Source organism: Melospiza melodia, chromosome 22, assembly GCF_035770615.1.
Source record: "Melospiza melodia melodia isolate bMelMel2 chromosome 22, bMelMel2.pri, whole genome shotgun sequence".
Taxonomy (NCBI): Eukaryota; Metazoa; Chordata; class Aves; order Passeriformes; family Passerellidae; genus Melospiza; species Melospiza melodia.
The window spans coordinates 11,160,664-11,173,185 of NC_086215.1; the positions used below are offsets into that span (position 1 = coordinate 11,160,664).

Consider the following 12,522-nt stretch of genomic DNA (forward strand, 5'->3'; position numbering starts at 1 on the left):
TTTCTTACCTTCAGTGATCAAGAGATGGGTTCACTGAGACACTCTGCATTCAAGATAGAAAGAGATCCCAATCCAGTGCATCCCAAAATACTGGGAGAAAGAAAACCTTTAGGAGGAGGAGGTTCATGTTGCCCAGTGCTTCAAGGAGGTGAACATGACATTAAAGGATTTAGTGGTATTGGGAAAATGCCCCATTCAACCTGGCCTGGAACACAGTTTTCTAGCTAATTTTGAAAATTTTGACCTCAATATTTATGTTCATTATGCATATTTGAGCTATGGCTATCTTCCTTTGTACTCCTGGCCCTTCTAAGACAATCTTGTTGGGAGCTGAGAGTTATTTACCCTATTGATGGGTCCTTTCTTAAATTTCCATGATTTCACTTCTAAGGGAAGTTGATGTCCACACCTTGCTCCTGGAAGTGAACAGCTGAGGGATGACTCCTCCAGCTCCTGCTGAGGGCAGTGCATGGGCTTGGCTGACAAATATTTGCCAAAGGCACCTTGAGTTCAGAAATGGGTGTTAACTTGTACTGGGAGAGTTGTTTTTTGTGTCTTTTCCTTTCAGATACTTTATTTTTGGTGACATTAACTCTTTGCCTTGGGGTCTCTGCCAGCAGATCACAGGCACAGCCATCACACCTCGAATCTGTTGTCACCTTGGATGAATCTGCCCCATGGGGAGACCTGGGACAGCTCTGGGGACAGCAGTGACCAGGCCAGCTCCAACAGCCAGGTAACACCAGCTCTTGAAACAGTCTGAGGGGCGTTCCTCTCTATGGGTTGGTTTTTTTGGTTTTATTCCCTCCATCAAACTGTTCACCTGATGATGCCGATACTCTGCTCTGTCCCCAGCGGAGCGCAACCATTCCACGCTTTGGATGTTCCAGCACCTTCCATGGCTCCAGCCTGGCCGTGGTGGAGCAGTGCCTGAGGGCAGAGGAGCTGCGGGCTCGGCACCAGGCAGTGCTGCTGCAGCTCCGGAGGAAGGCTCTGAGGGAGAGGGCCAGGGCCAAGCTGGCCTGGCTGGGCCACCGCAGACGGTGAGGGCACTGCCGCTGGAGGCCTGCTAGGCCAGGACTGCTTTCCCTCCTTTCACGGGAACACAATAAATGTAAAATCTTCTTAGAAAGCAAGGAGCAAGTAAAAAATTGAGAGGAAAGGAGTCTGCATGGTTTTAGTGTATCCAGAGGAGAGTTGAGCTTCTATTGGAGCCGCCTCTGTGGTGGTATGACGCACCAACTGAATGAGGAGCCCTCAGGGATGGACGGTGAGGGGCGTCCCTCAGCGTAATGAGGATAACGAGCCCTCAGGGACAGTGAGGGGCATCCCTTGGCATAGACCAGCTGAGGAGCCCTCAGGGATGGACGGTGAGGGGCATCCCTCAGCGCTGATGAGGATAACAAGATCTCAGGTACAGTGAGGGGCGTCCCTCGGCACTGATTGGGCTGAGGAGCCCTCAGTGATGGACGGTGAGGGGCGTCCCTCAGCGTAATGAGGATAACAAGCCCTCAGGGACAGTGAGGGGCATCCCTTGGCATAGACCAGCTGAGGAGCCCTCAGGGATGGATGGTGAGGGGCATCCCTCAGTGCTAATGAGTATAATGAGCCCTCAGGGGCAGTGAGGGATGTCCCTCAATGCTGACCAGGCTGAGGAGCCCTCAGGGATGGACGGTGAGGGGTATCCCTCAGCACTAATGAGGATAACAAGATCTCAGGTACAGTGAGGGGTGTCCCTCAGCACTGATCGGGCTGAGGAGCCCTCAGGGATGGATGATGAGGGGCGTCCCTCAGTGCTAATGAGGATAACGAGCCCTCAGGGATAGGTAGTGAGGGGTGTCCCTCAGAACTAACCAGCTGAGACACTATAAGGAACGCCCAGTGCTCAGGATACTCCATTTGCCTCAGGAGAGGTCCAGCCACCGCAGCCCCAGGGTGGTGAGATGTCTTCTGAGTCCACTGTAACTTTCTGCAGAGTCTTCCATACCTATAGCTGCCTCGAGAGGTACTTTACTCCAATCCCATGCATTAAGTCAAGGCATTTAATGATCTGACTCTGATTCTTATTCTTGTGATCTCCAGTGTTCTGGAAAACCTGCAGGATAATACAGGAGCCTCTGCCATGGCAGCAAAACAGCACAAAGTCCTGATGAAGCTGAAATGGGAGCAGGTAATGCTGCAGTGAGAGGAGCTGGCATTCATCTCATATCCACAGGAAGGTGCCTGGAGTTGCTGGAACAAGTGGGGGTTGTGTTTAAAAAAAACCAAAACACTTTGCATCCATTATTCCGCATGTTTCCCACATACCCACAGTGAGGTGGCTTTTGTGCCAAAGTCAGCAGTCTGTAAATCTTGGATAAAAGAAAACATCTTTTTTTTTTTTTTTCTCTTCTGCTGCCTCACTGTTATTGTGGATTTTTCTATTTATGCCATAACAAACAGGTCATATAATGTAGGTTTCCACTGATTTATGCTTGTGATGTTGAAATATATTAAATTAATCTGACAGCTAATTTTATAGTCTTGGTTATTCCACTATGATAGGTTCATAATTACACTTGGTAGTCAGAAAATTTCTGTCCTGCTCCTTATGTAGTGTGAGCCTCTCATTTAAGTAAAGGAATTCCTACTGCAAACCACAAGTACCCTGTAGTTTTGAATGACCTGAAGACAATTGATTTCTAAAGGCCTTGCCACTTGGGACCCCATAAAAACATCCCTTTACCTGTCATCAGTTTTCACAGGTGAAAGCCCTGTTGAAAAATAAAACTGCAAATTTTTTATAAAAAAGGAAACTATTGTATTTTCAGGGTATTTTGGGATTAATAGGGCCCTATATGAAAAAACATTATACATATTAAGTATAGCTCTTCATTATCTTCACTATGTTATGCACCTTTCTTTCTCTGCTTTGTGTAGGCAGAAATCCAGCACCTGAAAAACATCCACAGGGCAGCCCATCAGGAAAGGAAGCTTTTATTAAAGCAGCAGAGAGAAATCTCAATGATGCAGCATTCAACAGCACAACTCCAGGAAAAGCTGCACAGTTTGGCTGGAGAGCAGGAGGTTGTGAAGTCAGGGAGTAAAGACAATTGTGTCCAGCTAAAGCATAAAAGGAGCAAGAAATATGAGGGGTAAGTAAAACCTTTCTCAGTGATTGTTGAAGGTGAGAGCAAATCCAGTGGAGAAGATGGAGACAGGCATGTCCTAGATAATGGTGTGAGCTTTAGGTACTCCAAAGAGGGAGTGTATAATGATAAATTTTTCCAACTTCTGTGTTCAAGCAGTTGATAAATCAAGATCACTGCTTATCATTCTGTCTCAAATGGTGAATTCCTCAGGGCACCTTCAATGATGCCACACAACTGCTAATGATAGTTCATGCTTTCATGGTGGCTTTTAACTACAAACCCAAACAACTTTGCAACTATATATTAATTAGGCTTCACAATACCCATATGGAATGAGAAGAAATGTATTGATTTAATTGGGGGAATTCACTCCTTTGTCACCCTCTGGCTCTGAGCCTCTGGATCACTCAGCCCCTCAGAGCTGGTCTGTGCTTCACTGAGGATTTAACCAGAGAAGGATTTTTGGAATACACAGGGCTAAATTTTAGCCTTAAACTGAAGCACAGAGGTGTCATGTAAAATCCTACAGTGAGCTCTAATTCAGGAGTTTAGTCAGACTGAGAAATCCCCATCCTGCTGTTCCCCAGGAGCATCCATGTCTGCTTCCTGCTGGGCTGCAGGAGCTGAGCACTGTGAATGAGAAACCCACAGCATCCACGCTGCTCAGAACAAAAATCTACTTAAATCTACTTTGCTTCAGGAAGAGAAAAAGCAGTTAAAGACATATATTTATCAATGTGAATTAAAACCCCCTTTCATTCAGTGTTACCCAGAGCTTTAGCAGGGTGGTGAGTCAGGTTTGTGCATTTACTTAAGTCCCCACAGGGGAAGGCTTTCAAATAAATCCCAGCATGGAACTGATCTATAATTCATGGTGTTATTGATTACAAGTCAGAGAAATCTTTAAAAGGTTTCTTGGCTGTGCTTTCACTTCTTATTACTGACAAGGCTGCTCGTAGGAGAACAGTGAATATTGGTGTCAGTCTGGAGCAGCCAGAGGCTGTGGAATCAAATGCACCCAAATTCTGGCTGCTTGTCCATAGATCTCTGTCCCGTGCAGGAGTGCAGAGTGGTGATTATGCTATTTATCCACCTGCATGGGTGTGTTCATGTTTTATACTGATCAGGAACACAGCATTCCATGTCTAACTCTTTACAGCTTTTCTACTGAGAACAAGGAATCACTGGTACAACACCAGAAACAGGTGGAGGAGTTGCCAGGTTTGGAGCAGTCCCTTAATGCTCAGGATGATGTTTTCCTACCTCTGGAACCTACAAATTCAGCTGGAATGGAACCTATTGCCACACTTGTTACAAGAAAAGGCCAGAAGTGTGTATTTCTGGTAAGGATCTCTGGAATTCCATTCATGCCTAAAGAAAGGGTGCCCCAGCTTGTATTTCCCTTAATATAGGACCAGCACAGGACTCATTTGGCACTTAAGAACAGGAAGCCAAAATAAGTGTGTTGGTTATTTTCCTTAAAACATTAACTCTGTCTACTAATTGTTTACTTTCTAGGAATCTGTGCTGGAGGAAAAAGCACTTCTTTCAAACCCTGATCCTAAAGATAATGAAGATCTTAATCCATGTGGCAGAAAAAACCCAGTGAAAGGCTTGGGGATGCTTCCTACTTGGTGTAACTTATGCCTGGTTCAGGAGGAAAACACTCTTGAAGGAACAGGTCAATCATATTTAATGCTATTATGTCTAATCTGTTTCAACTACTTCAATCAAATTTTAATCCAGACAGAAAGAGAGACAATCTTCTCATTTATTACCAAAGTGTCTTGCTCACTATAGCCAATGTATAAATCACTGCTGGGCAAGATGGTGGGGATCTCTCAGAGGTTTATTAAGAGATCTGATTATACTGCTTCCCCAAAATGAAATCGTAATTTACTCTGATTGTGTCATTAACAATTTGCTCTCTTTTGATACAGTTTTTCAAGTATTTAAGGCCGTTCTTTTTAAAAGAACATAGATCAGTTGAAGATAGACTTGGACAGGACATGCTGGAGTTATTTTTGTTTCCAGGTTTTATCCTCAGCTCATATTTCTTACTCTCAGTAGGACAGGTGAAAAATAAAACTGTCTGTTTATATATGAGTCAGTTATATCATTTACATAGTTCTGGATATGCATGATTTCTGTAATATAAACATTTACATATTGTGGCAGTATTTCCTATTTCTGTCATTTTTCTAATGAACCATCTTTCTGTGTTTCATAGAATATCCTGATTTGGAAGGGACCCACAAGGATCATAAAGTCCAGCTCCTAATTTAGTCCTAGATATAATAGTGAGGAGCATGATAGATTTGAGTGTCCTATCAGCAAGCTCTTCTATAAAATATTTTTCTTTTAAGTGATGATTTAAAAAAAATTCTTTTAAATGTTCCAGTTAAAGAAGTGGAAGTGCCTGTCCCTTCTGAGATCCATCAGGTGGATGCCAGTCAGTGTTTGAAGCATTTGGACCATATTTCTCATGAAGCTTCTGATGAACGAAATTTAGAAGGATTTTCTGAGGGATTAACTTCCACCGAATCATTGTCCAGGTCAAATAACTCCTTTTTGCAATGTCAAAGTGCCAAGTCAGACTCTTCTCACTCAGAATTTCAGAAAGTGTCTGCAGTTTGGATCAGCTTCTCAAAAAGTTCCATTTCAGACCCAGAATTCGAGCTGAAGCATGGAGAGGACACAGATGTCAGCGTCCCGGAAGAGTTTGTCTGCGACAGTGGTGATGTGTTTAATATCTCAAAAGAGATGCCAATAGCAAGAAGCAATGGAAAGGAAACATCACCTAGTGACAAACGCAATGAACGTGAGCTGCCTGAAGATGATAGAGCTGAGACTTCATCTCTCTCCCAGAAATACCCTGGAGATGTGTTGGGTCATGGCTGCACTGATCTCCTGCTTTCCTTCATCCCAGCAAACAAAGCAAATGTCTCCAGAACCGAACATTGCTCCCAGTCTGAAAACCCTTCTGAGGGAGTGGATGAGCCACACCTGGGTGCCTCACAAAGCTTCAGCAGAAACAAGCCCTGTTCTCAGGAGATCCCAGCACTGGGAAATGATGCAGCTGCCAGCCCTTCATGGGCTGATGCAAACTCCAGCAGTGATAAGGGGCTCCCTCCAGCTGATGAGGATACCTTGTCAGAAATGCTGGGTCCTGTGGGTGAAGTATTGTCCTCTGGAAGTGCTGACTTGCCACCCTATAACAAAAAGGGTTTGTCATTTCCAAGTGAAGATCTTCCTCCTCCCCCTTTAGGTGCAGATGCAATGAAAAATTGTGATCCTGCCTCCAGCACAGATGATTTCACATCTCCACTGGAACAAATGACAGGCTCAGAGTCTGGTCAGGGCATGGATGAAGATCTGTCACTGGAAATGGATGCATTACCCCCATTACCTGATAACACTGTGCCTGAGGAATCTCCCCTGCTCAGTACAGAGACAAGTGGTGCTTTTTCAACCAATGATGGTTGTCTCTCACAACAATCTATTACAGCTCTTTCCAGCTGTTTATCAGAAAACCAGCATGGAGAGCAGGAGATGCCTTTGCAGCATTTGGAGTTTCTGCCTGTGTCAAATACAGATTCTTTTGGTGGAAGTAAGAGTCCTGAATTCCCAACGAAACAATGCAAAATGTGTGAAAAGCTGCCCAGTGCTAAGGAGGACAGTGATGACCCATTATCATCATTTGAAGTTGGGGACAGAGTGTTGGTGAAGCAGAGCCAGCCTGGAACTCTGATGTTCAAAGGCCAGACTCATTTTGGCAGTGGCCACTGGGCTGGAGTTGCACTGGACAAAGCTGAAGGTGACAATGCTGGAACTTATGAAGGGGTGAAGTATTTTGAGTGTGCCCAGCACTGTGGGGTCTTTGTCAGAGCTGATGAGATTTCACACCTGTTTGGGGTTAACAAAAATAGCTCCAGTTACATGGGGAATGAGGACTCTGACTCCTTCCATGATGATGACTCCCTCAAAGGAGACTGCAAATACTCTGGAGATGATGAGCAGAGAGTGGGGTTTGTAGAGGAGAAAGCAGAAGACCCAAACAGTGCAGGAGGTTCAGAAGTGAAAGAAAACCAGTCTGGGTTACACAGTGCCTTGCTGTGTGGAACAGGGCAAGAGTTTCCCCATTCCAGCCAGTGTAACTGTAATGAATTCCTCTGTCAAAAGAACTTAATGTGCTTGGGATCAGATAAAGAAAATCCAGAACTGGCACAAATAAAACAAACTATATTTGCAGATGCTCTTCCAAAGAAAAGCAAGACAGATGAGGTAAACACAAGCAAAAATATTTGCTGCTTGGTAGAGGATCAGAAAAGAATTAAACTTGCTGATGATATTGCAAGTGAACTCAGTAAAAAACTTCTGTTTGACATTTTAATTGCATTTTCTGAAACAGCTCAACACAAATATAAAAGTGCCTTTGAAAAAGACATGATGAATTATGGCAAAGGCCTGAGGCAAGAAGACAATCAGAAACCATTTCCCCTCAAAGAAAATTCAGTTGCTGCCTTATCTGAGCCATCAGCAAAGGTTTCTGATGTTTCACTGGGTGATTTTGATATGCTTTGCATTCATGGTTGTCACACAGTAACAGACAGAATTGTAACTAAATTTATAGATGATGCAGTTAAAGAATATAAGAAGATTAAAAGAAAACACAGATCAAAAGCAGACAAGATACTTCATTTATCTCCAGAGACTTCTCCAACCACTTTGCCTGTAAGTACAGTGAGAAAGTTTTTATTTCAAGTGCTGGCCCTGAAGCTGGATCTATAAAAGCAAGAATTTGTGTGGCCCAGTTTTTCATCCTCCACAGAAATTATATCTATGTTAGGAACCAGATTGCTCACTTCATGTGACCCATTCATTATTTCAGGAATTATTCTGTATCCATTGGATAGTATATGTATAGTCCAAAGAAAAATGGGAGTTCTTGATTGGAATTTTGAATAATACATCAGTAAGCCTTTGAGCCCATGAATAAAATGGTTTTAAGAGTAACTTTGATCAGTTGCTAATAATCCCAATACCTCTGAAAAGATGGAATATATCTGTCTTTTCTTTTTCTCTCTTGAAGCTCCTTTTAAAAATCCTTGATGCTGGTGTTTTTGGAAGCTCTGAAGATTTTGATCAGCCTAATTCTGACCAAAACCTGCTGATGAGGCAGACACAAAAGCAACACTTGTACAAATTAGACCAGTGGCACTCAGCTCCTTGGAAGAAAACTGTGGAAGTTCCTCTTGTGATTCCACATAACAGTTCTTATGTTAAAAATTTGTCTGCATATGCTGTGGAAGAATTATGGACCCCAGAGAACATAAAGTCAAATTTCAGGAACATCAACATGCCAAAGTACTTGGAATGTAGTGATCTCCCAGGGAATGATTTGGAAGCAGAGAGCAAGAGGATGTATAATCAGGTATTTTTAAAGCACTAGCTGTTAATTAACTTTTGTAGTGTTCTGGAGGCTGAATCATATTAGCTAATATTTAATGTTATTCCAGTTGCTAACACTAAATATAACTAAAGCAACACTGAAAGGTATTACCAGGAGTATTCTGCAATTTGCTGCTGAATAATTCCAGTAGAATAAATGTCCTTGTAGAGAATCCAGAGTTTTTCCAGAGTTCCACCATAAGCCCTTGGACACCTGCCCCAGTGTCTGTTTGGGTCTGTTCAGGGAAAGCCAAGTTCCATGGGAAGCTGGGGACTGGAATCCAGTTTTCCTGACTCCAGCATCCTGCTGAGTTTGTTACAGGTTATATTTGATTTGAGCCATGAGTTGCTGTGTGCAGAATACCAAGTGACTGCAAAGCCAAATATCTTCCCATGGATGGAAAAAGTGGGATCTCCCTGTTGCAGGCATCTCTGCAGCAGGACAGATGTCAGTGATGTCAAGGTATGTTCTGGCAATGGAAAGAACAGGAACAAGAGTGGAAAGAGCAGAGACTGCAAAAAGAAATGTGAAATATGGGAGGATTATGACAATGTAACTGAGGTGATGGGAGAAGAAACAGTATTACCCTGAAATGCCTGGATAAATACAGACTGAGCTGATGACTCAAAATATTCCATATGTGTGGAGTTAAGAATGGGAATGGGCCTTTAAACTCTCCTAATTATGACTATTTTGTGTGTAATATCATGATTAAAATGTGTTGGTTGGCCAGTATTGATTGATCAGCTACCTCTAGATCAGCCCCCTAAACTTTGGAATATTTCTGGACTTAAAGCTGGATCTTCTCACTGGCACCTTCACAGCACCAGAATTCTTATGAGGAGAGTTCTTTTCAGCCTTCTTTATTTTGTAGACGTTTGTTCAGGGTGAAATTATTAAAATAATGAACCTGGAAAGGAATGACTTAGAAATGAAAAGAAAATTCCTAAATATGACCAAGTATGGAAACTGTAAGAGAGACAGAGTGGACCTTATTCTGGTAAGCAGAATTTCCAATGGGGATTTGTGTATTTCCTTTAGATTTAAACTAGAAGTTCTCATCCTTCTGTGAGAATCACTTTTACTTAAATTAACTTCAGAAATTACTGCCTTTTTAAAATTGAATTAATAATCCAGTATTTCCAGCTCTTGTGAGTGGTTTAAAATAAATAAATTAATGATACAGATGTAAAGTTGTTGGATTAGGTGCAGTGTCTCAGTACTTTTGAGAAACTCTTCTTTTTGAAGTAAAAAATTGTTTCCATGTTAAATTTTAGATCCAAGAGCTTTGCAAAGAAGAACCTCAGTGGACTTTCTATGGTGATGATGAATTAAGAGTGAAGATGAGGATGACTGAAGCCATATTTGATATCTTGATCCTTGATACAATCAGAGTTCTTAATCAGATTTATCTGAAAAAAGCCTCTTTGACAGGTGACTGTGCACCATCTTCTCTCTTTTAATCCACTGTGGAACTGGTTAAAAGGAGCTTGGAGATGGCTTCAGAGAGCTGGCACAGGGAATGGCAGGACCTGGAGCCAGACAATCAGGTTAAATGTCTATAATTTTATGCAAATTAGGAAAATACTGATGTGGTGCACTTTAAATTGGAGATTTTTCTATCAGCACCTTCAATTCCTAACAATTAGATGTGTGCCTGTAATTGGGTTATTTATCATGTAATTCACAGGAGCCCATTGAATTTGTACAATATCTAAATGTGGGGTGCTGAGAATGTACTTTAACAGACAAAAGAGAGGCAATCAATACTCTTTTTGTATTGGCAAAACTGGGAAAAAAAATCAAGATTTTTGACAAGGAAATAGAAGCATTTCCTCAGCATGGTTGTTGCTCACAATGCTACTTGCTGTGGTCCCACCTATTTTGTACTGAGCAAATCAAATTTTTGTCAGTTCTTTTTAAAATAAATGTTTTGTAAATATTTCTTACTGGAATTCAGAAACTGTTTATTATTGAATAATTGATTGTAAAGAGATCAGATTTTTTCCAATCCTATTCAAATAAAATGAAAATCAGGATCAATAAAGATAAATTATAGATAAACTTAAGATTTAAAAATACAATACTTTAAAATCTGCTTGGGGGAATAGAAAGACATTTTATGTTTGTATTTTAAAATATTGTTGGCTTAATTGCTTTTTGTACTTGTTTTCTGAATAAAATATAATACATATGGCTTATTTTGTTTATTTATTTCCACTGAAATCAGTTAGAATTACAGATTATCTTGTGCACACTGTTTTTCTCAGCAGTGAATGGGTGCATTTTTGTTTTGTTTTGCTGGGCACATTAAACCCTCCCCTGCTTGTTGCCATATGAACAGAAATAAAAAGGCAACTTCTGCCCCCAGCACTTTAACTGGTGATCTTATCCTATAAACTATTTTCATGTCTCTTGTGGTACATTTCCTTGTCTCTGACTTTATCCTCACTGATTAGTTAATCCACAGAAGTTACTTGTTTTCTTGTTGTCAGTTTATAGCAGAATTTAACTCCATTTTTTTCCTCCTGGACTTAGAGTGTTGGATACAATGACAAATCTATAAATTGCAGCACTCTGGCTTTTCAGTTTATTCTCACTCTGGTTTTGCAGCAGCAGGATCCCTGTGTTTGGAATGAAATCTATTGAAAATATCACTTAGATATGAATAAATAGCTGAAGGACTTGTTTGATTTTAGCCTTATGTTACAGCTGAGGCAGAGACCCATCAGATTTGCAGTGAGGGCTGCAAAGCCTGAACCCTCACACAGTGCTCTGCAGGGAAGGGCACAGCTATAAAGAATAAAAAGTGTGTACACAGAACATGTCAGACATGTTTAATATCCCCCACCATTCTGTGTTCAAAAGCTGAGATTCTGGCACCCAGATATATTGACCTGTTCACTCAGTGGCAAGGCTTCAATATCAAGATTACTCTCCTTCAAGGTCTAATATTTTGTTTGCCTTGGGTTTGATCAATATTAACCTCCTGGGTCAATAAATCTTGATACTAGCCTCAAGAGGAGTCATTATCTTTCATAGAAAATGATTATTTCTCAGTTAAACCATACATTTAATTCTCCTGTAATCCATCTCTTTCATCTTCATATATTTAACAATTCTTCTAAATAACACGTGCCCTAAAATATCTTAGGCACTGCAGATTTTTAAAATCCTAATTAGCAGCTGCTACAAGGTTTTTCAATTCTTGGAAGCTGTTGTAGCTCTGCTACTGTAACCATCTATTTTGTTGCTTGTTGTACCCAGAAAAAATAGAGAAAACCCTAAAGCTGGGCTGTGATATGAGAAACCATTTAGGTTGAAGCTGTGGATATGGACCAAAAGATATGTGTTTGAACCATTTTAGATTTAATGGTCCAATAAAATAAAGGGTCAGGGAAAAGCAAAAGTAGCAGAATTTTATTCTTGTACTGTTTGTGGGTTGTTGGCCACAAACAATGATGCATTAAGTTCTAACCCTGAACTCCCCTGATGGACCTGAAGTAAGAATTTAAACCCCTTTGTTCCCTGTTTGTTCTTCAAGGATTAAAAGAAGTGTTTGTGAGCAACAGAAGCAAGAATTAACTTTTCAGAGACCTCAGTCTTTCATTATCTGAGTTTTTAAATCCTCTGAAACCCTTCTCTGGGGATGTTGTTGGGTTTCTGCTTCTCATTAAGGTAATGAAAATTCTTGAGCCTGTATTTAGAAATGAAAGGAGACTTCCATACTGGGCCAGAGTGAAAAGGTGCTAAAATCCATGACTAGTGCTCATCCTGAATTTATGGAAAGGACAGAGCTTCTCTCAAACCACCTACACACAGCCTTTTATCAGAGCTTCAGTCGGAGGAGAGAGGCTCTTCCCTGCCGAGAGAGGTGATTAGGGATAAAAGAGCTCTCGACCCAAAGGCTGCTCTGCTTTCATCTCTGCTCAGCGAGAA

The 12,522-nt window shown here is 41.4% G+C and overlaps 1 protein-coding gene across 4 annotated transcripts; it reads left to right on the forward strand.

The window, feature by feature from the left end:
* Positions 1 to 18: 18 nt before the first annotated feature.
* LOC134428214 (centrosome-associated protein 350-like) lies at positions 19 to 10,676 on the forward strand. Of its 4 annotated transcripts, none has more exons than XM_063174710.1 (12): positions 19 to 148; positions 618 to 736; positions 856 to 1,043; positions 2,083 to 2,170; positions 2,920 to 3,134; positions 4,291 to 4,474; positions 4,650 to 4,812; positions 5,533 to 7,865; positions 8,224 to 8,565; positions 8,905 to 9,045; positions 9,458 to 9,583; positions 9,861 to 10,676. In XM_063174710.1, the coding sequence occupies exons 1-12, from the start codon at positions 25 to 27 to the stop codon at positions 10,044 to 10,046; spliced, it is 4,209 nt and encodes a 1,402-aa protein (XP_063030780.1). In that variant the 5' UTR covers positions 19 to 24; the 3' UTR covers positions 10,047 to 10,676. The 4 variants fall into 4 exon arrangements, with proteins under 4 accessions (XP_063030780.1, XP_063030781.1, XP_063030784.1 ...); XM_063174711.1 differs by having other exon boundaries at positions 621 to 736; XM_063174714.1 differs by lacking the exon at positions 9,458 to 9,583.
* Positions 10,677 to 12,522: the final 1,846 nt, after the last annotated feature.